At 44.2% G+C, this 23,197-nt stretch overlaps 1 protein-coding gene across 1 annotated transcript in view; it reads right to left on the reverse strand.

Moving 5' to 3' along the window:
* Nucleotides 1-290: 290 nt before the first annotated feature.
* The window catches only part of POLR3A (RNA polymerase III subunit A), a 49,876-nt gene continuing 26,969 nt past the window's right edge, over nucleotides 291-23,197 (reverse strand). Inside the window, exons 19-31 of the mRNA XM_036736135.1 lie at nucleotides 22,429-22,566; nucleotides 20,693-20,863; nucleotides 20,130-20,243; nucleotides 16,618-16,704; nucleotides 16,451-16,533; nucleotides 12,217-12,387; nucleotides 11,173-11,266; nucleotides 10,895-10,987; nucleotides 6,549-6,713; nucleotides 6,211-6,375; nucleotides 5,189-5,320; nucleotides 4,234-4,366; nucleotides 291-2,222 (exon numbers count right to left, since the gene is read on the reverse strand). Coding sequence (XP_036592030.1) covers nucleotides 2,074-2,222; nucleotides 4,234-4,366; nucleotides 5,189-5,320; nucleotides 6,211-6,375; nucleotides 6,549-6,713; nucleotides 10,895-10,987; nucleotides 11,173-11,266; nucleotides 12,217-12,387; nucleotides 16,451-16,533; nucleotides 16,618-16,704; nucleotides 20,130-20,243; nucleotides 20,693-20,863; nucleotides 22,429-22,566 — 1,695 coding nt within the window. The 3' untranslated portion in view covers nucleotides 291-2,073. The remainder of the gene's footprint in view (nucleotides 2,223-4,233; nucleotides 4,367-5,188; nucleotides 5,321-6,210; nucleotides 6,376-6,548; nucleotides 6,714-10,894; nucleotides 10,988-11,172; nucleotides 11,267-12,216; nucleotides 12,388-16,450; nucleotides 16,534-16,617; nucleotides 16,705-20,129; nucleotides 20,244-20,692; nucleotides 20,864-22,428; nucleotides 22,567-23,197) is intronic.

The following is a 23,197-nucleotide window of genomic DNA, read 5'->3' on the forward strand; positions in this document are numbered from 1 at the left end:
GCAATTACGCAGTTATTGTGCAGCAATCTGAGCAGATGATTAAGAATGGGTTTTCCTGCGGTACCCTGCTGCTTCATTTGTACAAAGACCTGACGTGTACTTCTTGTAACAGTACATTTACACATGCCCCCACCCCCTCTATGAGAAGCCTGATGCTGCCAAGAGTGGCGTGTCACCACCCCCTTCCCTCCCCTCTCTTGGTGTGCTCTTCCCCTTCCCACCCCCCCACCCCCCCCACCTCTCAAAGACAAGATCAGTTCTCTCACAAAAGATCACAGGATTCAGAGCTTAAATAAATATCTAGTTTAGTCCCTTGCTTTTAGAGGTGAGGAAACAAAGGCCGAAAGAAACGATGCGATTCACTCAAGGTTACGGAGGCAAAGCCAGAATTTGAAGCCAGATCTCGACTCCAAAGCCAAGGCTTTCCACCCCCCCCCCAACAAGGAGGCATATGTGTATGTAAGTGTGTACATCCATCCATCCAACCACTGCTTTTTGGTCATGCAGACTGGTGATTTTATCAGTGTGAGGAACTACTGACATGGCAGCTCCTTCTCCCAATGCAGATTTGGCAATTCTTTCATAATTTACAATCATAGCCAGTTGCCTGGGGACATTGGGAAGTTAAATGATACGTCCTTTGTCATAGGCAAGACTTAGATCCAGGTCTTTCTGACACCAAACATTCCTTGTTCCCACTAAGCAACACTGTTTATACATTCATGGGCCTATGTGTACATACATGCACATGTCTATCTCCATGGTGAGAAATACACATATGCACATACTTCACTATTTAAACACTTAATTTAATCTAGAATATTAGTAAGCTTGGTAAAACTAGCCATTTTTATAAGAAGAAATGAAATTTTCTTTCTAAGAAAAAGCCATTGTCTCCTCTCTGAGTTTCCCTCCTTCCCCATACCATTATCTTTGGGACAAACTTCCCAACTGCCAGCTGCAGGCCTTTCCTTTACAATGGCTCATCTTGGTTGGATTAAAGTCTTCCCTCTTGCCTTCCTGGCTTGTGAAAGGAAAGCTAGAACACAGCTCAGAAAGCAGGAAAGCCGGCAGTGGGACTGCTTCCCAATTGTGCTCTACCTTCCTCTGTCCTTGGTTCACAAAAGGTCCCAATAAAAGGTCTAGTCTCTATCTTCCCAGGCCCTGAATTCTGGAAGGACCTTGCTTAGAATCTGAAGAGCCATTAGGCTTCAAGGAGAGCACGAATGCTGCCACTTAAAATGCCTTGTGGCTGAGGCAAAGGAAAGTGAGAGTGGGGGGAAGAGAGGCCTAGGTTCTGTCGGGTGGCGAGAAGTTCCCAAGAGGGACCACAGGCTCCACAGAACCCAAGCTCTGTTACAAAGCCTCCACTGCAGCTTCTCTTTAACCAGTTTTTCCAGTGCTACTTCCATGCTGGTGTTGTAGTTCCTTGTGCTCAAAACCAAACAAAAACATCAAACCCTCTAAACCAAATAAATAACAGTACTCATTTTTACCCAAGTATATCGCAGCAGGAAATCCCTGCATCCAAAGACAAACAGAAGGCTGGAGATGGGTCCTTCCTACAGGGGCTGAATTGCTACCTGATACCGGTGGCACCAGCAGGAAGATACTTTAAGCCACCAAAGCAGATAAGAAAAAACTACTGATGTCATTAGGGCAGGGGTTGCCATGAAGAGACCCTAGCGGCATGTTTAACAGGAGTCCTCAAACAAGACTTTACAGATTTTATGACAAGTGTCTACTAGAATCAGGATGGGAAGGAGCTAGGTGTTGAGATGTCCGTGTAAAGAAGCCTCAAAATAGGACATTCTTCAGAGCAGCACATTTCTGGGTCATTAGTCCCGGAAAATGTTGGCATGTTTCACATCCCCCAGATGGTCTCCCGAAATCCAGTGTATCAGGTGCTGCTCCTCGGAGCATGCATCCTGTGAATGCCGGCACCAGGCAGCTCTTCGCTTGGCTCTGGGGAGGACAACAGCAACAGCCCCCAAGTCCCCTCCTTTCTAGATAGACTGGCATGGAAAGGTAGCTCCGGATCAGGACTGTCTCTGCTCCACTCTCCGACATGTGCTATGTGACAAGCGGAATGTGAAATTCATTTGTATCAAAGATGAGGGGCCTTTTGGGAGGGTGTGGGTCCCTGTCAGCTTTATGTAGCAGCTTGAAGAGACCGGTTCCAATGTTCATTGGGATTCCCATGATAATGCACTCAGAAACACCTGAAATAAGCAAGGGTGGAGGTTAAAAGCTTTTCGAAGATACGTTTTCAATTACGGATCTAACCCCTTATAGGTCATATCCTAGAAGGAATTTTGAAGTAAACTAAGCTCTATGAAAACAGCTTTTACCCAAAATCAGGATTCTAGTCACAAGAGGATGTTACATCTGGAAGGGGCCTCAGAAATCACCACATACAGCCCCTTTAGAAAGCTGAAGCCCAGAGTGTCCCAAGGTCACCCGACATGCCACTGATAGAGCTGGGACTAGGACAGACATCTTTTGTTCTCTGTCCAGTGCTCTCAAAAATGGAATGGAAGCAAGGACCAGTTTCATCTGTGACCCAGTGAGTAGTCACTGGGATGCTTTAACAGGGTTGAAAACCAAGGAAGAGAACCAAGAAGTGCTTCTTCTTTCCCCAAGCAGAATCAGTCTCTTGTAATGCCCCTTGGAGGGCATCCACACTGTGTTCCTGCTCTGGTATAGAAAAACTACACTTATTACATTCTTACTTCAAGATGTGCCTGGGCTGAAATGACTGTGGAAGGCTTTGGGGTCAGTCTGGTTCTGCCCCACAAACTTGGCTATTTGCTGGCAACTGAGAAAGACCAGAAAGTTCTGCTCTTCCGTCTGTGTCCAAATTAGATGGTACCTTGAGGGGCAGCCAGACCAATGGCAATCAGCGGGCTCTTGCCTTTGAGATCATTAAATTGAGTCAGTAAAAATATCTTATAAATGCTTTTGGAAGACAATGTGCTTATAGTACATTGCTGTTTTAACCAGGACCTTTTGATCGAAGTAAACACCCAGGGCTCTTGAAGCATATGGACTCTGGACCCACTGGGCCCTGCTTCTTAGTTAGTAAGTGCACAATGCCTTAGGACAAGCCCAATGGGCACTTTCCTAATTAAAGTTGTGCACAGGAACAGGCTCTGGTACCTGGGAGCCACGTGACCCTTGGCAAATCAGTTAATCTCTCTAAGACTGTAAATTGCAAAGCAACTGCCAATAAGCATTGATAAAGGCGTTCTTCATACACCAAAGAAATGACAAAGAAATGGCCCACAAAAAAATAAAGAGTTGGTTTATATGTTATCATTTTTAATACCAAATCCTCTACTTGGGGAAAATATTTGACCATTCTGTCTCAGTTCTGTCATTTTAAAACGGTGACTACTTGTTACTTAGCTATTTTACTGACAGCAATATTATTTAGACAAACAGCTATTACAAGGAAAGGAATATAATATTACTTTGACTTAATGCTTTTTGGTTTATTTAAAAAACAAACAAAAAACCAATTCCCCAAACCTCACTAGACAGATGTGCCAAAGGGTCCTCTCTTGGTCTCTCTCACTTTTCTTTTCCTCACAATTTCCTCCCAAAGTGATGTCTCTGAAGAGTCACACTGTTAGTCCAGTATGACTGTTCTGGGTCATAATTTTAAGTTATAAAAGTTTCTATAAATCTACTGCCTGATTTCTTCTCAGTCTGGCCTCATTCTTTTAAAGCACAGACTCTAAGAACTTTTCAATAAATAATTTTTTAATAGCTCTTCTTGTTCACCTTTCATGACCCAGAGGACCATAGCATACCAATACTGTCCATGGCGTTTTCTTAGCAAAGATGCTGGAGTGGCTGGCCATTTCATTCTCCAGTGGATTAAAGTAAACAGAGGTTTAACAGTTTTGTCCAGGGTCACATAGCAAGTAAGCGCCTGAGGCCGGATTTGAACTCAGGCCTTTCTTACTGCAAGCCCCAGCACTCTATCTGCTACATAAGCTAGCTGCCTCCTTCAAAAGCTCTACTTACCTTCAAAGACAAAAGCGTAGAGGTGAGGAACCAATTAGGCTTTGGGGGCCCAAAAGACTAACCAACTCTAATTTTATGGTCTGTGGCTCTGATCTTTTAACAATTTCTCCCCTGGGTTTATGAGGCAACTGAAAAGTACTGGTTGACGTGGAGAATATTAGAAAAGAAAGCACCTGACAGCAGCGCTTCTTAAACACCTACCACACACAGAATCCTTCTGCCCAAAGTAGGCCGCATCAAAGAGATGGTCGGCAGTCTTTTCAAAGGAAGCCAGCATCAGCACGCTTTCCTTCATTTTGGCCAGGCCAAACCTAGTAATGCCCAGAACTTCACCCTATAGGACAGGAGATGGGAATCAGAGCTCTAGGATTTTCAATCCACATACAAACACTTAATGACAAACCATCTCTTCATTACTTGCTCCAATAAAACAAGACAAAACTGGAGCAACTTGGAAACAAATTTACAGTTTGGCATAGGGTATCTTTTTCTACTAGATGTCAGTCTAAAGTTTCTAATGTGAACAGAAAAGTTTCTTAATGACAGAGACCAGTGGCTGGGAGCGTTCATTTGCCTAGCTGAAATGAAACACGGGCCAAGTTCTGCACACGGGCAGAGTCAGGATCAAATTTTCAAGGCAGAATCTTCTGCAAAGACCATGTTAAAGACCAGGCCTGCACCTCCCTGTGAAGCAGCCAGAGGGCATCTTGTTTTAAAGGTGAAAGGAAAAGTGTGACTATCAGTAAACCCTATAACCTCTACACCATTCATAAAACGCAGGGGGAGCCAGCGTTCCAGCATCATTTAAATCATCTTAGTTCAATATGAGCACATGATACACCCAAGGCCTCTGCTTGAGGCTCAGGATACAAAGGTGAAAAACAATCTGGTTTCTGTCCTCAAGATTATAGTAGACTATCAGAAAAAGCACGTTGTGTCCTACCATTTCTACAGCTCATTCTTCCTCTGGAGCAGTAAAACTGTATTAACATAAGGAAGAAACAAGACTTGAGATGTGCCAATGAAGGTGATCTTTGGTTTCCAGGTTGATGTGCCACCACATTCTCAACAGTGGTCCACAGGGTGATCTGTGAAACCCCTACAAGGCCTCTGTCAATTGGAGAAGGCAGCAGGCCAAAAGGACTTTCTTACAAACCTTGTATGTCATGAGATCTGAAAGCAGCATGACGTGTCTCCTGTCAATGCTCATGCCATGGTTGACCATGGTGTACTGGATCTCATTAATAATGGTGGACCGTGCAGCTTCGATGCCCAGGGTTTTCTCTACCTAAGAAAGGTCAAAGATGAAGAAAGTCGTGAGCCCATTTCTATATGACCGTACTTCTGAAACAGAATCTTGGAGCTGGGAGGGAGCTTAGCGGTCACCTAGTCCAACTCTTTCCAAAAGCATGCTTCACCTCGACAATGAGGATGACAAGCTCAGGGAAGAGGTTTTACCTAAATATTCGTCATGACAGGAACTCACACCCTCACACAGTCTTGCAGGTTCTACTGACTCAACACTAAGCAGAGGCCTGCCTTTCTGTCATTTCTGCTCATTCTGGGTCTGGCTCAGCCTTCTGAGGCCTAGCAGAAGTGTAACACCTCTTTCACATGACAACCATTCAAATACTTGAAGATGCCTTCTAATGCCTCCAGCTAAGGCTTTCATGTATCCTATAGCCAACTAGTCTCAATTTATTAAAATGATCTTCATGACTGGGCTTCTAATGCCTTGTACCACTGTTTGTCCTCCATGAACAAGTCTAGCTTGCCAATGCCCCTTCCTAAACATGAGCTCTAAATCCTAAGATTCTTTGTGGCAACCAGGCTAAATGATCTGGCCAAATTGTGGCCCAATTTAAAAATAAATACTGTGTCCTTTGATTGGTGGCCTAATTCCAGTAAGTATTAATCATCAGTGAAGACAGCACAGACACTAGCATGTGGAAGATTACAGACAAGGGCGACCATGAAGACGGGATATGAGTGGCTGGGGACAGCACCTACATGGCTGAGCTCACAGATGCTGCAAGGTACTGAAGAAGCACACATGGCAGAGCAAAGAAGGCTGAGATGAAGACTGGTGGGCTCCTGTGAATGGCATGTGCAGGGCACCCTCTGATGGAGGCTAGCGGGGCAGCTACTGCATGCTGAGGAGTCAGAAGCCGCATGTACCTCATATGTGTTATTGGAAGTCGTCTTGGTGCCCTGGACGCCGTGAGTCGCCATGACAGCCCTGAGGTTGTCGCCTTCCACCAGCAGCTTGTACTTCTCCTTTCCACTCTGCTCATCAATATGTATCACGGCTCTTGCCACCTCTGGGATACCTTGTACCACAACCTGCATGCAGACAGAACAGAGGGGCTGAGACCCTTTTCAGGCTTCCGGCTCTAAAATGTACCTTGCAGAGAGAACAATTTGGGCCCTTACCCAGGGAATCCTGTGTGCTCCTTCTACATAACAACAACTGGGACGCTGCAGGGCAGGGGAAGGGCTTGGTGCTGGGCTCTCACCTTTGGGAGGTCTTCTTTGAGAAACTGCAGCACATAGTACATGGAGCTCTTGCTGTTTTCTCGTGGGGTAACACAGAGCACGGCCTCCCCGTGAACAGCCACGTCTCCAGGCTTTACTCGAAGCTTTGAGGTGCAGATGGAGTAACGCACAGTTTCAGCATTCACCTAAGACACAAAGCACAAGAGCTCAATGACAACAGGGTTCTAACAGCATCCTGCACACACACCAGGAGGAGCAGCTGCAGCTTTGGCAAATGGGTCTATTGCTTCAGCTCATCCATCCTGTTCTAGTCAATAAAATGATCAGCGCTAATTGCTGGCCTAAGACTGAGAAATCCCCAAACCTCAAGAGGTCAACCTCTTCCCTCTCACGTGGCGTGCCTCAGAGCTGCCAAGCATCACACTGTCAAACTGGCCTTTACTTCCTCTCCCTACCCTGTCTGGTAAAAGAACCACAGGGCAAACAGAAAGAGAAATAAAGAAGCGAAGGACCTGGATAATTCACAGATTGGATAACTGGCTCCTGTAATGCTCAATAATCATTTATTAAACATCTGCTACCTAATGGGGTATGGCAGATTGAGGGATGGCCCCAAGCCAAGAAGTCTGGGGGCTTCAGGTCCCACTCAGATGCGAGGGCTGTGACCTTGGGCCGCCCTCTTTGCGCTCTGGGGAGCAGGGAGCCTTGCAGTAGCAAGAAGATGTCTCTCTTCGTACTGAAACCCAGGTCTAGTCTCTGTCCCTGTTCCTGGCAAGGCTCTATGTCATGTACTGGGAACAGGAAGACAAAAACAAGACTGTCTCTGGCCTCAAGAAGCTTATGTTCTCTGGCCAAGAGACAATATCTATGCAAGCAAGTGACACACCAGGATAATTAAGGAGGGAGACAGCATGAACACCTGGGGAGGTGACAAGTAAGCTGAGCCCAAAAGAAAAGAGACAAGGTTTTTGAGCCCAGAGCCCAGAGGCAGGAGATAGCTAGCAGTTTGCTGTGGCCCGAATACAGACTTGAAGGGGCGAAGGAGGAAATGAGGCTGCAGAATGCTTACATTTCAAGGCAAGGAGCTGGTACTTCATTCTACAGACAGTGGGGGCCTGCTCAGTTTCTGAGGAGGGGAGTCACAGGGCGAGCCTTGGTCTGAACCAGAAAAGGCAAAGACTAGAATGACAGCAATTCTGAGGCTACTGCAGCAGCTGAGGACCTGAGCTAAGGCTGTGGCTATCCAAGTGCAGAGAAGATGGATGGATATGGGAGATGCTTGGGAGGCAGAGGACTGACAGTGGAATGAGCAAGGCAAAGGACTGAAGGACAGCTGTAAGGTTGCAAACCTGGGTGATGGGGAGGATGGGATGATCTGAACAGAGAGAGGTGGAATGTACAGGAGATGGTTTATGAGAAAAGGTAAGTGCCCCAATTCTCTCTCTCCTCCAGGCCACCCTCTACACTGACCTTGAGGGCAGAGAGGATCCTAACAGTCTCCTACTCGACAGATGCCAGCAGCTCCCCATGGCCCCCAGGATAAACTCTGTACTCCTCTGTCAGGCCTTTCCAGCCTCAACAGACACTACACTGTCCCACCTGGCCCAGTTGGCCTTCTCCCTGCTCCTCACACCAGCACTAGCCTCCTGGCTGAATCCTCTACTCAGAATGGATCTATTCCTCACCTCAGCATCTCTTCCTTTCAGATGAAGCTCAGGCACCACGCTTCTTCCTCAACTCCCCACCTGTAGTGCCCTTCCTCCCTAACTTTGGTCTTTGTATCAGCACAATGCCTGGTTATTATCATTAATAAAAGCTTGTGGATTAATTTTAGACAAATTGAGTCTAAATGGCTATGGGACATGCAGGATAAGACAACACCAAGCAGCTGGTCTATGAAAGGAATTCTAGAGAGATATTAAGGCCAGAAGCCATCTGCATAGACATCACACCTGAATGAATCCAAGGGAATCAAGGAGATCTCCAAAAGAGGAGGTTATAAAGACAGAAAAGGCCCCAGATTGGAGCCCAGAGTCACACCCCCACAAAGGGAAGTAAATGAGGAGACGGTGATTTAACAAAGGATACTGAGAGGCAACATTCAGGAAGAGAGGTAGAGAAGTGGGAGAAGACAGTGTAATGGAAGCCAAGGAAAAAAAATGTCCAAGAAGACTGGCCAACAGAATCCGAAAGCAGCGAGATCAAGGAGGATGAGGACTGAAAAGAGGCCACCAGGATGGGCTGTTAAGAGACTGGTGGTAACCCTGGGCAGGAGAGGAGCAGTATGGGGAAGGGTGGGAAGGGAGGAAGGGAAGGCAGCAAGGACAGGTCCTTCCTTTCCAGTGGTTTTTCAGTGAAAAGGAAAATGTTAGATGAAAGCCTGAAGAGGTTGCAAGGCCAAGTGAAGATTTAAGGAGAGAGGAGACCTGAGTGTTTGTGAGTAGTAGGGAAAAGGCAAGAGTGGGAAATGGTGAGCAGGTCAAACTTCTGGAGAAGACAAGAGAGAGGAGCTGTAAGCAGTGGAAGGGAAGGAAAAGGAGCATTTCTTCTTTCCTCAGAGTCAGAAGCAAAGAAAGGGTGAGTAAAGATACAGAAGGATTTTTCAGAGTCTTCTTATGGAAGAAGACTTTTCTTTATTTTTTACAGTGAAGCAGGAAATCTGCTAAGAGAGGGAGGGTAAGGGAGGTATTGGGAGGTTCAGAAAAGGTATGGAACAGCTACTGAGGGAGGAGACAAAGTTAATCGATGAAAACTAGAAGTTTCCCACATGGCAGTGAGGGGTCATCTGAAATGAGATGACATGAATTTGTAATGTCAGCAGGGTGATGTGACCTCCTCCACTGGGGACTGGCAAACAGGGTGTGAAGAATGATAGGTCAAGCAGACAAATAGTTCAAGAGAAAAGAACTATACACAGGTGATCTGGAAAACTCTGGAGTCAAAATAGTGAAAAAAGGAAACAGGCTTGAGCAGAGCAGAAGTAAATACTGGGAGAACAGGAGGAGATGGAGAAACTGAGGTTGTAGCAAGGATCAGGTTTAGGAGCAAAGAGTCAGGAGGCAGGAGATAAAGGATATAATATCCCGATAAAGAACTGTTTTTGTTAAGTAAATCTTTCACACATAATTTAATATTGTTGAGAAAAAATACTGTTAAAATATCAATGTTCTCCCCAAATGGGATGGGAAAGTGGTACAGTGAGAAGAATCCTGGCATTAGGTCAAGGGACCTGGGTTTGAATGCCTCCCTTGACACTTACAACCTGTGTGACCTTAAGGTAGTCACCTCCTCTAAGTTTCTTCATTGTGAAATCTCCATTTTGTGTCAGAGTAGGTAACTTTTAAGGTCCCTCTTCTAGCTCTGATTCTATGAGATAAATCACAGAATGGAATTTCAGAGCTCAAAACTATGGCAGAGCAAAAATTAGTGGTGAAGGCCAAGACAGAAGCTATGACCAGTCCTGTGGGTGAATGAGTTAGAGGGATGTGCAGGTCACAATGAACAGGCTTGAAGCTAAAGTAAGAGGTTATCCTAAGAAAATAAAAAGCTCACAGGTACATAGTATGAGTCAGGCAGTCTAAGAAATATCATGTCTATTTCACAGATGAAGAAGCAAAAGCTCTGACTTGCCCTGGGACACATGACTAGAAAATCTAAGGGAGGGACGAGAAGGAGAGAGAAAGAAGAGGGAGGGAGGAAACAAGGACTTATTAGGTGCCTCCTACGTGCCAGGTACTATGCTTAGTGCTTTACAGATATTATCTCATTCGATCCTTGCAACAAGCCTGGGAGGTTGTGTTGTTATATGATTATCCCCTTTCACAGTGTAGGAAACTGAGGCAAACTGAGATTTAGTGGCTTGCCTGGAGTCACACAGGTATTAAGTGTGCAGACGCTAGCCTCAGGGCTAGATCTGAACTTAGGTCTTCCTGAGTCCAGACCCAGTGCTCTACCTACTGTGCCACCTAGCTGTCTCTCAGACAGGGCTTCAACTTGAGGGTCTTGATTCCGAGTCCAGGGTACTATCTTCTCATTCCCTTTCACCCACCTTCCCTTCTAGCCAATGTGGCCTATTCTTTGACTGCATTCTCAGTGCCCGAAGGCCCCCCAGGCCTAGAGCACATGCTCTCCTCCGCCTTGCCTCACAGAGCTTTGCTTCCTTAAGGGCTCACATCAGGGTGGCCTCCTTCGCCAGGTCGGGGCCCCCCAGTGCTGGCACTCTCTCCTTCCTGAAATGTATTGCACTTTCTTGAGCATAGGCTGTGAACAGAACCTCCTGAGGGACTGCCTGGTGTTTGCCCTAGAACCCCGATCCTTCCTGGGCAGGGAACCTTTTAACTCCTGAGTTCTGTGAGGAAAGGCTTACCTCTAGTCTCAGAAGTCTAATGCGTTCCAATGAGAGCTTGACGAGAATAAAACAATCATCAGGGAGAAAGACCTCTTCGATGTACTCAGAAATCTGCAGCACCAAAAGAGCGCAACGTTAGCACAGCCTGTCACTCCTCTACCTACAAGAGGTCATTTATAAGCCAGCTTTGCTGCTTTTTAAGGCAGCGCATGAGGGTGAGAGCACTAACTGCAGAGGCTCCCAGGCTCCCTGCTAACAGCAGAAATGCATCAGCACGACAGAGAATTTCTTCTTACCTCTCCCAAGAGAGTTTTCTCAATTCGCCCTTTCACGAGACGGGCATAGTCGGCGTCATCATCCTTGTCTAGCTGGGCCGTGATAATCGGAGTGCTATGGAAGTGCAGAAAAACATCATTTGATGTTAGGAGCGAGCTGGTTTTGTTTTCTACGCCTGCTATTTTAAAGGGCAGAGTGTGCCTGAGTCTCTGGAAGTCAAACTAGGTAAGGACAAATGGAAAGCTGTGAGCCCCCCTTCACAGCACAGAGGCCTAGTGCTCAGACAGGACTCCATCAGGAACTGCATGGTGCTGGGGTGAAGACACACAGGTGTCAGTCTCTGTGATTCTTTCCCACCTCTCACATGGCTGGAGGTCTTGGGGAATCCCTGTTCTGAGGCACAAGTGCCAGCATACAGTGCTCCCTTCTGCGGAATTTGCTCCCTTTTCACCAAGTGGGTGTTAGGTGAAGCAAAATCGAAAGGCTTGTTCTGGAAACAGAGGCCCCTTTGAGCAGCACTCCTTGGGTGGCTACCATGTTTTTTCTACTGTATTGTGACACCGCTGGCAACTGGCAGATGATCACAAGGTTACAGATTTAAAGAGGCCTTAGGGATGGTGGAGTGCAACCTGTTCATTTTACAGATGAAATAACTGAGGCCCATGAGGTTCAGTGACTTGACCAAGGTCACAGATGGCAAGTGTCTGAGGAAGGATTAGAAGCCAGACCTACTCCCAGACCACGAATGAAGGTGGCAGCCTGGACCCTGCTACGGTCAAGCCAGAAGACACATATTGGGAAGCTAGGTGTGTCTGCAAGGCCCGTGTGACATGCAGGCACTCCCTGGTGCCACCTCTAGTGGAAGACAGGCCTTCTGGGGGTCTGGCAGTCCCCTGACAGACCAGGAGAGGTGGTGATGTCCCCTCCAGAGGTATCATTTATTCACATTCTCTTGGTTTCTCGCGTATGTAGTTTTATGAAAACTGGGAATGAGGGCACATAAATTCATAATCTCCAGCTGAATAAGACTGTCTATGTGTGAAGAATAAAAGCAAGCGTAGCACCTGATGGCCTTGGAGGCATTGATAATTTCTTTGATGCGGGGCACACCCAGAGTGATGTTCATGGAAGCAACACCTGCAAAGTGGAAGGTCTTTAGCGTCATCTGTGTGCCAGGCTCGCCAATGCTCTGAGCACAGAGCGCACCCACTGCAGAACCAGGCTCCATCTGTGCCCTGAGGAAAAGAGGTGATTCAAAAACTGAAATGCCATTCCAGAAAAGAACAGGCAGCTCAAAGGCCTCCTGGGAGAGAGGCCCTGCTATATTCTAAGGATGCACAGATTTGTATCTAAGAGTCAGGAAGGAGATGGCACTGGGCCAGGGGTACTGCTGTGGAGGATGAGGCTGCACATATGTAGACTTATCATGTGAAGAGACACTGAAATAACAGAACAGCACACTGAGAGGCATCTTTCTTACACTGGTCCTGAAACTAAATCAGATGCACACCATAATCTATGGGACAATCTATGGGAACATGAGCCTAGGTCAAGGGCACTGTGGGAGTAGCTTCCAGTGCAAAAACATCCACTGATGACAAATCATTTTGGGAAAGTTTTTGTAGAGTAGAGCATGAGTCTATCTCTGTCTCTACAGTGTGGAAAGGAACCACAAACCACAAAAAGGGAGGTAGATATCTACCTACCTATTCCCTGGGGAATGGCTGAACAAACTGTGGTAAAGGAATGAAAGGAAATCATGAAATACTCTCATGCTATAAAAATTGGCAGACATGAGGAATTCTGAAAAAAAAAAAGGAAGTTATGTATGAACTGACACAAGGTGAAAAAATAAGAACCAGGAGAATGATATACACCATGAATATAATGATACAAATGAAAACCGAAAAATGATGCTCAACTTGAAGGAGATACAAGGACTAATCTTGGCTGCAGAGAATAGATGATGAAATATATTTCCATCCTCTCAGTTGAGCTATGGAGGTCTACAGGTACAGAATGATGTATGTGCTATTAGACATGATAACTTTCTTAGTCAGCTTTGCTTAACTTTTTTTTTGGGGGGTGGTGGTGGTGGTGGTGGTGTGCAAAGGCAGTCTGGCATGGGGAGGGAGGGAGTGGCATGTTAGAAAATGGCTGTGATGTTTAAAATAGGAATCATTAAACATTTTAAAGAGACCAAATCAAATGACACTAATCTTCATGATAACCTGATGTTTATTTTTTAAAATTCCAATTTGTAATCTGGTCCTCTGAAATTGTGGTTAGTCCTAAGAATCAGAGTTCTTAAGTCTTACAAGGTTGTTTGCCTTTACAGTATCACTGCTGATGTATAAATTATTCTTCTGGTTCTTCTCACTTTACTCTGCATCAGTTCATGTGTGGCTTCCAAAGTTTCTCCAAAACCATATTATTCTTAATTTCTTATAGCACAATAGCATTCCACTACATTCATATGGCATAATGTGTTCAGCTGTTTCCCAGTTGATGGGCAACTCCTTAGTTTCACAGAGATTACAAAAGGTTGTGATATAAATATTTTTGTGCACATAAAATATCCTTGATTTTTAAATAATTTCTATTGATACATTTTGTTTCGGCATGTCATAGGTATTGCCTGTGTACTACCACTAAATCACCTATTCCACAAAAGATACGAATTACATTATCTTTCACCTCTAAATATCCCACTTATGGAGAAGCCTAATGAAGCCTCAAGATTATGATTAAGATACTGGACAACAGTGTCAGAATTTAAAAAGACCCTGGGAAGTAAGGATGAAGGGCTCAACCTAATAATATGAAATTTAATAGGGAAAATTTTAAGTACTATGCTTGGGTTCAAATAATTAATTTCATAAGTACAAAATGGGATAGGCAATGATTAGATATCTCAACTGGAAATAAAAAAGATCTTGTGAGTTTTGTGGACTTAGAACTAGATGTAAATCAACGGTATTTTACAGCAGTCAAAAAAGTTAATGTGACTTAAGCTAATAGTCAGGGTACAAATGTCCAGAATGAGTGAGGTGACTCTGTTTCATTTTCTCTACCCTGCTCAGTCAGTCAATCAATCAATCAGGATGCATTTAGTAAAAATTTATTATGCCAGGCACTGTGTTAGGGCCTGGTGATATTAACATAAAGAATGAAAAATATCCCTACTTTTACACCCTAATAGAGGTGACAAGTACATATAGAAACATACTATATAAATATAAACACAAATACATGAAAAGCAGTTAAATTCCAAATAGTTTGGGAGGATATATGAGCTGCATCTTACAGGAAGAGAGAGAGAGATAAAGGGAGAATGAGGTCCACCCAGGGGGATGGCCAGGGCAAGGGTGTGGTCAGTACATGTAGTATCATGCATAAGGAAAAGAAAGGTGGCCAGTTTGGCTGGAATGAAGAATGCAGGAAAGGGAGTAAATGTCTAATGAAACTGAAAATACAGATAGGGGTCGTGTTGTATAGGGATTTAAAAGGTAAATAGAAAAATGGAGGCGGAGGGTGAATAGCTGCAGTTGGGAGGTATGGTTTAGATCAGAGGGGGCGAATATGCATCCTGAACTAGACTAAAATATAGTTCCTTCTAATTTTAATGTGTTGAACTGTTTTTTTTTAAAAGAAATATATAAACATGGATAGTTTTCCAAGTCCCTCTGCGGCCCACAGAGGTCCCTAGCTCCAGGGTAGCAGCTCCATTTCTAGCTGAGCTCAACATCCCTGGCCTAGATGGTGATCTAGCTGAAGGTAGGAAGGGAACCAGAAAAGAGGAGTGTCTTGCAAACCCAGGGAGGGAAGAGTACGTAGGTTGACAGGGTGGTCAGTAGTGTCCGATGCAACAGAGAGTGTGAGAAGGATGAGGACGGAGAAAAGACCACTGCCTTTGGCAATTAAGACATGAACGATAGCTCAGAGAAGGCACATTCAGATGAGCGGTGGAGTGGAAGCCAGATCCCATCTGGGCCATCACATTCAGTTCTTGCTGCAACCTTTGAGGAAAGACAATGCTAAGCTGAAGGGCACCCAAAGGAAGCTGATCAGGCTGGCAAAAGGAATGTTGATATTATCCCATATCTGGCAAATAATCAATCAGCAAAGTGCTGATTATTATGTGCTCACTAGGTGCCTGGCACTGCGCTGAGAACTGGGGATATTAAAAAAAACCCAAAAAACAATTTCTCCTGTAAAGAAGAAGACATTTATGTTAATGAGGGAGACAACATATACAGATCAGACGATCCGAGAGAAATGTGGTGGGGAGGGTGGTGGAGAAAGGGGAAGAGAAGTGGCTGAGTTTTAAAGGAAGCTAGAGATTCAAAGAGTTGGAGACTGGGAGGGCAAGCACTCAGACTTCAGGATGCCAGGAGGAGAGCCAGAAGGCCCACACTGCCAGGTTATAGCATGTGTGGAGGGGAGAATATAAGACTAGAACAGAGCAAGAACCAGGTTGTGAGCAGCTTAACTGGTTGAAGAGAGAAAGAGAGAGAGTGAGAACGTGCGCATGTGTGGTGACCCTAGAAAAGAGAGGTGGGGGGCGAGGAGGGGGTTTGCACACATGAGAGCTGTCTTCAGCACTTCAAAAGGCTGTCATGTGCAGGGCTCAGACCACTTGTTCTTTGCTGAACTCTGCACAATGTTGGGGAGTCCTGGGGGCTGACTTGGCTTCATGTACTGAAAAGCTTCTCAAGAGTTCCAGCTGCACAGGAGTGGAATGGGCTTCCTGGGGGGAAAAGTCTAGCCTTTAACCGGGGGGTCAACAGTTTTAATGTGTTGCTGCCTTCACTGAGTTACCAGTCATGTCTTAACTGCCAAAGGTGGTGGTCTTTTCTCTGTCCTCATCCTTCTCACTCTGTTCCATTGGGCACTGCTGATCACCCTCTCAACCTACATACTTCTTCCTCCCTGGGTTTTCAGGACACCCCTCTCTTCTGATTCCCTTCCTGCCTTTGGCTAGAAATGGGGGCTGCTACCCTGTACCTAGGGACCCCTGTGGGCTATACATGTTTATATATCACATACACATTTTATATATTTCTTTTTTTATTAATACATCAACACATCAAAATCTTACTGGAGACACTGCAGAATATTCTCAGCCAAGTACAACTGGACTAAATGGCCTCTGAGGTAGGGCCCTTCTCTCAACTCTGAGACTGTGTCGATCAACAGTGACAAAGCATTTCATATTGGCAAGAAAAACTTATCAATGGACATTAAGACGCTACTAAATTAATCCTCTCCAATGTCGCGACAGCCCCATCAGCCTACCTCATATACTTGTCCCGGCAGGTCTCAAGAAACTTCTCTATCTGGGTGGGAGTGACTCGATCCAGCTGGTACAGCACACGCGGCTGAGAGCACAAATGGAGAGAAGGGTTAGGAACAGGAGCAGCGCGCTTCACAGCGATCTACCGCGCTGCCTGACAGGGCATTACCTCTGTCGTTCCGTTGTCGTTGATGCCGTATTTATCTCTAGTTTTCTTGATCTTCTCAGAAACAACCTTGATAAATTTTTTTATTTCCTGAAAAATCAGAATAAAATGGTGTGAATAACACCTATCAATAACATGTTTTCCACCAATCTGGAAAACTTTTATTTCAATTTCACTCTGATTATGAGGGGCCACCCCAACCTAGTCCTTCTGCAGTTTTCTGTTGTGCAGAGGGGATCCTGGGGTCTCAGAGGGTACACTAGAGGAGCAACAGCTTTGTCAGGTGCCATCGAGGCAGAAAAGCTGCACAGACGGAGGACCAAATGACCTCAGCTTGGAAAGCCTCATCAGTACATAAACTACAAGGTGACTGAGGAGTTGTGATCTGCCCTGGTAGTAGGAGTGACCACAATTCACTTAAAAACCACAGATCCTTAAAGTAGGTCATGTTAATCAAAAAAATTTCTTTTTCTTTTTTTTAAAAGAAAATCAGGGCAGCTAGGTAGCACAGTGAGTGGAGAACTGGCCCTGGAATCAGAAGGACCTGAGTTCAAATTTGGCCTCAGACACTTGACACACTTACTAGCTGTGTGACATTGGGCAAGTCACTTAACCCCAATTGCCCTGCCTTCCCCCCTCCAAAAAACAAAAAAAACAAGAACAAAAAAAAAAAAAAAAAGAAAATCTATCAACTGAAAACCAGTACTGGACTGTTTTGTGAGCACAATGTCTCACACGGTGTAGGAGCTTAATAAGTGCTTGTTGAAATGACTGCCATGTTGCTTTAAACATGTATCTTCTAAGAACTACATCAACAACTTCTTCCATGTCATGATAGTAGAGACCACTATGGCTGTGCTGCTAGAAATGTCACTTTTCTTCAAAAAAAAAAAAAAAATTACACACACACACATTTTGTTAAATATTTCCCAATTCTATTTAAAATTTTTAAACATTTATTTTAAAAAATGTTGAGTTCTAAATTCTCTCCTTGCCTTCTGCCGTTCTTCTACCCCTTGAGAAGTATGATACTGATCAAGTGAAGTCACGCAAAACATAAGAGATGTCATTTTTCAGATAGTTTGGAAATCTGCCCTAGGAGAAAGAAGGTTAAAGCTCCACAACTGTCACCATCTTTTCTGCTTTCTTACAAGTGTAGTACGCAGGCTGGGTTCAGTAGGGGCAATGTTCTGAGCAGAAATTTAACTGCGTGGAAGAACAAACTAAACTATCTGTCCTGTTAACTTTAACATTCTAATATATCTTGTAAGATGAAAAATAGTAATTTCACATGATATCTATGATGGTTATTACCTCCTGCATTTGTCATTAGGGGCTGGCTTTATTAAAAGTCAATTTAAATGTCACAAACCTAAAGCGAGCCTCATACCAACTTCCTCTGCAGGGTTGCAATGCATAAGGTACGGCCCTACCTTTAAGAAAGGCATTATTTTCTTTGAACCCCATGCATCACTCAACTCCACAAACAACTCAGAACTGTAGAGAGGCTCCTATTAACTGACATTAAAGCAAACATCTTTAAAGTTAGTGCACTTGCTAACCAGAATAAAATTTCAGAAGGACAAAAAATATTTAAGCTTTTATTCTTGGACTAGGCTTAATTATTCTAACTGGACTACAAACTGGGATGAGGTAAACATCTGGCTTCTCTTCACATTCAACAGGCTTTTCTCCAGTGATGTCATCAGGAAGCTGTGTTACTGATGACCTTTCAACTGCCCCTCCCCCTGGGGTGACCCTTGCACCAAGTTCCTTTGTAAGATAGGAGGGGACTTTCCCACATCGGTATCCTGAAAGGCTCTCTAGGTTCCAAATGACAGCTGTGTGCCCATGGTTATTCTACCTGTTGGGGGTTAGGGGAGGCTGGAAACAAGAGGCAAGGTAAAATGGAGTACGTCCTATTTCACCCATAAAGAACCAGAGCACAGCTGCTGCACTTTCAATATACAGGGCTTCGACAATAGAAATTGTCTTTCAGTGGCTCCGAGTGAACAAGTCACCAGGAACAAATTCCTCTAGAGAAAGGAGTTTGGGATCTGTGTAGTGGAACCAGAAATAAGCTAGTAGGGGTAGCTAAATCAGCCACACGACATGGAGGCGACCAGCCTGGCTACATAAACCACCTACATAGGTGTCATTGTCACTAGGTTCATCCCCGCAGCCCGCAGCTCTGCCACGCTCAAGGCTGCTGACCATACCACTGCAGGAGTACTTGCTAATACTGGACAGGACTGCAAAACTCCTTGTCACATGGGGAAGAAGTGACCTGACCAGGAAGTCTTGGAAACAAGCAACTCAACATAAGTTTTTAATAGATAATCTCAACTACCCTTTCCAAAAATGAAAAGGCAGCCAAGATGAAAGGGCAAGACAAGTAAGTCAAATTTCCCAGAATCCAAAGCATGAAAAACAGTAGTGAAATCAAGCAAATCTCAAATTCTTGTAAATAACTATAGCTCCCAAGCTGGTACAGTTATGTGCACAAGCCACAAAGCATGCTAATGGCATTACCTCACTTGTGCTTCATAACCTGTCTAGATAAATGTCTTCAAGGACAAACAGAAGAAAGTAAATAGAAAGATGAGAGAAACTAACATGTGACGGTGTAACTACAGTTTGCAAGTCTGAACTAGATCCACTGGAAGAGGCTAGGAAGTGCTCCTGGTTTGACATGCCTTAAAAGTTCACGAAGTCTCCTTTCTCCCTCCACCCTACAACTCTTCAGTGAAATCAAAAAGTGAGTGTGGTCTTAACCAAAACACTGTCCATTAAGATTTCCTACTCTGTGTGCATTCTTAATTTATAGAGGGCTGTGATGTTTTTTAGCTATGTACCTCTATACCTTGGACACCAATTTGCCTGCTGGTTACATGTTGTTATTTGAGCTGCACATGACGTAAGAAGAAAAGCTCTTTACAAGAAGATCCATGTTACCTTATGCCCTGGAGCACATTATCAATGTGATAAGAATAGAAAGAGGTGATGAGGGCAGGTCAGTAAAATTCAGCCTTTCTTCATTTTGGATAGCTCAGAGGGCACTTCAAACTAACATCTCCCTGTGTATAGGTGGGACCTGGAGAAATGAGGCTACCCGACGTTACGAATACGTAACATTGCCACAAAGACAGTCATCCCATAAGAGGGGCCTAGAAATTATTTTGGATGCAGAATCCCTAAAAGGAAAAGGAAAGCAGGAGGGAAGATTCAAGGGGTTTTAAAAATCATTTAATTTTACTTGCAGCATTTTTCTCCATTCAGTAAATGAAATAGCACAAGGGCACCTACAGCTCAAGTGAAAGGCGTTCACAAAAAAAGCAAGAGATAAATAATTCATGTTGGGCAAAAAAATGCCCAGGTTAAAAACACATTCATGAATATTTGACAAAAGAACATCACATTAAAAAAAAATACCACAAATCTACTGATTAGTTAGTTCTCAAACAAAAACTTTCTGAATGACAATCATGTTTGGGGAACCCCAGCATCACATTTACCTGAAGAAAGCTGTCCTGGCAGCAGAGGAATTCATTTCTCTTCATGATTGACTCAGTCGTAAGCACCAACTCATTTTTACTGAGGGCTGGCTCACTCTGGCATGGGAAGACTGCCTCAATATTAAAATGGAAGAAGACAGGAGTAGCATTAAATGAAAGAAAATTTCGTAAAGAAACTTTTGTAAAGAAACAAGAAAATTAGCCAGCCAGCATATACAGATCTCAAAGTTCAGTAGCCCATCATTTTGTTTAAACCAGCTACTTCCCCAATCCTAAACACACTCAAAAAGAAAATCAGACTATTTTTTGGCTACTGACTTTCTATAAAAATTATCCATGGTTCTAAGCAAGAGCTTAGTGTAGTATTGAACATGGATAAAATTTCTGGTTTTCACAAAATCTAAATTCATGCCCCAGGAGAGGGCAACAGAAAACTGTCAAAGGATGAAGTAGAAGGCTAGGGTCTTCCCCCAGCTGCTGTTTGCTGTAAGTCAGCACCTGCATGTTAAAGCTGCTCTCTTTTAACCCTCATCTCCCAATCCAGAAGACATGTTAAATCTTACTTTGATGTTATCAAGCACTCTTTTGAACTCCAAGGGCTCATCTTTTCCCTCCATGGCTGCAGGATCCAAGCCATCACCACCATAAATAAACTGGATAATATCACCAGTCGAGCTTCGGACAGTAAGGTCATATTGTGAGCAAAGATCTTCAAGAGATTTCACAAGCCTTCTCTAAGGAAAGGATGAAGAAGAAACAAAATCAGGGTTGCTGTGAAAGGAATATGTGTTCATAAAGTGAATTTATTCCAACTTTAACAATGTTCCAATCACATAACACTCACAGGATAAATAAGCCGTCCTAGTCAAATCCATCAAAAACATTCCCCAACGCCCCCAAATTAGAGCAAAAATAAAAAAGTTCTCATGACAGATGTGCTGGGATTTCAGACACACTACAATCTACAGTATTCTCTGTATTTGCGAAGGTGTGCAGAGGTGACACGCTTCATTCAGAACACACAACTATTTAAATCCAGTGTTCTGAGCCAGCTCTAATTTTGTCTTCATTTTCCTAGGGTTTACCTTAATGTACTGGCTTTGCATTTAAAAAAAGAAATTTGGGCCAGACTTCCTGTAGGCTCCTATGTGCACTACTGGGGACAGAGAGAAAAGGAGAGCAGAGATAGCCTTGTATTTGGATAAGTATGTAGCAACTCTTTCCAGAAAACTTCAGAATAAAAAAAATACCTCGCATTAGAACTCATGTGTTGTGTAACAACACATGGTTTTGGGAATTTTATCTTTTCCACATCAAAAACGTAAAGATAAAAAAAGCAAAAACATATTAAAGCAACAGTGGTAAACACATTTCACAGCCCCTCAGAGTTCTGTCAAACCCGACTTGCATCAAAACAAGAAAACAATTTCTTGTTAGAAAACCATTTTTAGTGGCATGGCCAAACACTGGAATATGACTGTGCAGCAAGAAACGAGAAATGCAATCAACGCATGGGAAACAATTGTAACAGGAAGCACCGCAACAAAGCACACTGGAACAGAGCGACAAGCAATGACAACAACCAAGCTCCGTCCCCAGGAGAAGCCACAAGAAGGACTTGCTTCTGGTCTTCTTTGCAGAGGTGGAGGGCTGTGGAGGTGGAATACTGCATACTATGTCAGACCCTTTCAAGGTAGGTCAGTTTTTCTGAACTGCTTTTTTGTCTCCACCTCTAACCCTCTCCCACCTTAAATTCTTTGTTATAAAGGGGAGGAGGTCAGGGTGCGAGGATACTCTGAAATGTCAGCAAAAGATATCCATGTGAACACACAAATTCAGGGGACCAGGATTTACGGTTATGGCTCTCTTGGTACATACGTAAAGCTCAGGTTCTGCCTTGGTATTCCAGGCCCCCTAGTCAGCTCTCTCGTTAGGATACACAACCTGGGCTGCACAGCTCTCCAGTCCTCCCAGGAGAAGTCTATCACTCTGCAATGGTACACATTCTAGAGAGGGCCACACAGCCTACAGCCCAATCTGCTCCCTTAATTCCTGTGCAGAGGATGGCCTGAGAGGAGAAGGATCTGCCTGCAGCTGGCCATGTGCTGGATCTGCTGTCAGGACCCTGGTCTGCCTGAAATGTTTGCATCGTGCTTCATCGGATCAGTCTGGACCGAAGAGTTGGAATTAAGAGTACCTACCCTGCTAACATATTTTCTTTTTAAGCCAAGACTGGATAAATCAGAGCACATATGTAAAAGATGTAAACGTGTGAGGGGCTTGCACTTCCTCCTATTACCTGCATATATCCTGTCTCAGCTGTCTTGACAGCCGTATCAACCAGTCCTTCCCGGCCAGCCATTGTATGGAAGAAAAACTCCGTCGGTGTCAAACCAGAATAAAAGCTATTAGCAACAAAACCTTTGGCAGCTGGAAGCTATAAAGAAGAGAAAAATAAAGAAAAATACAGAATTCTGGAGTTGGAAGAGACCTTCAATAGGTTTCTTCCCACCCAAGTGATGGGTCAAGGGCCTGATTTGTCATCAGAGTCCTGTATTCTAATTGCCTCTGCCAGTCCTTCCTTATCTGGTTAAGGGTGATGGAACAGATAGTCTTGCAAGGCCCAATCCAGCTCCAACTCCTAGGAACTCTCTCCTTCTGCAGATGAGGAAACTGAGGCTCAGAAGTACACTGACTTACCCAAGACTAGAACTCAGGTCCCCTGATTCTCAGCCACACTCAGTCACCTCTCCTTCCAAAGCTCATAATTGTAAAATACATCTAAAATATTTATTTCCTTCCCCTCCCCCCGACATAATGAGGATTCAAGACAACATATACATTGCCTACTGATCCCCAAGTCTCAGGTTTTATTTATACTTCTTCCTTAAAGATGAAATAATCTTGCTTGGGCCTGGTTAGAATGAGTTATGCTAAGCTACATGTCACACAGCAGTGAGCATACAGCTGTGATGGTCACTACAACAATGGTCACCTAAGCATCTTTAAAGTATTAAAGGAACTGCTCAACATTGATCTAAGGCGCATTGGAGACCTGAGCAGCTCCA

This window comes from Trichosurus vulpecula, chromosome 8, assembly GCF_011100635.1.
Source record: "Trichosurus vulpecula isolate mTriVul1 chromosome 8, mTriVul1.pri, whole genome shotgun sequence".
NCBI classification, from domain to species: Eukaryota; Metazoa; Chordata; class Mammalia; order Diprotodontia; family Phalangeridae; genus Trichosurus; species Trichosurus vulpecula.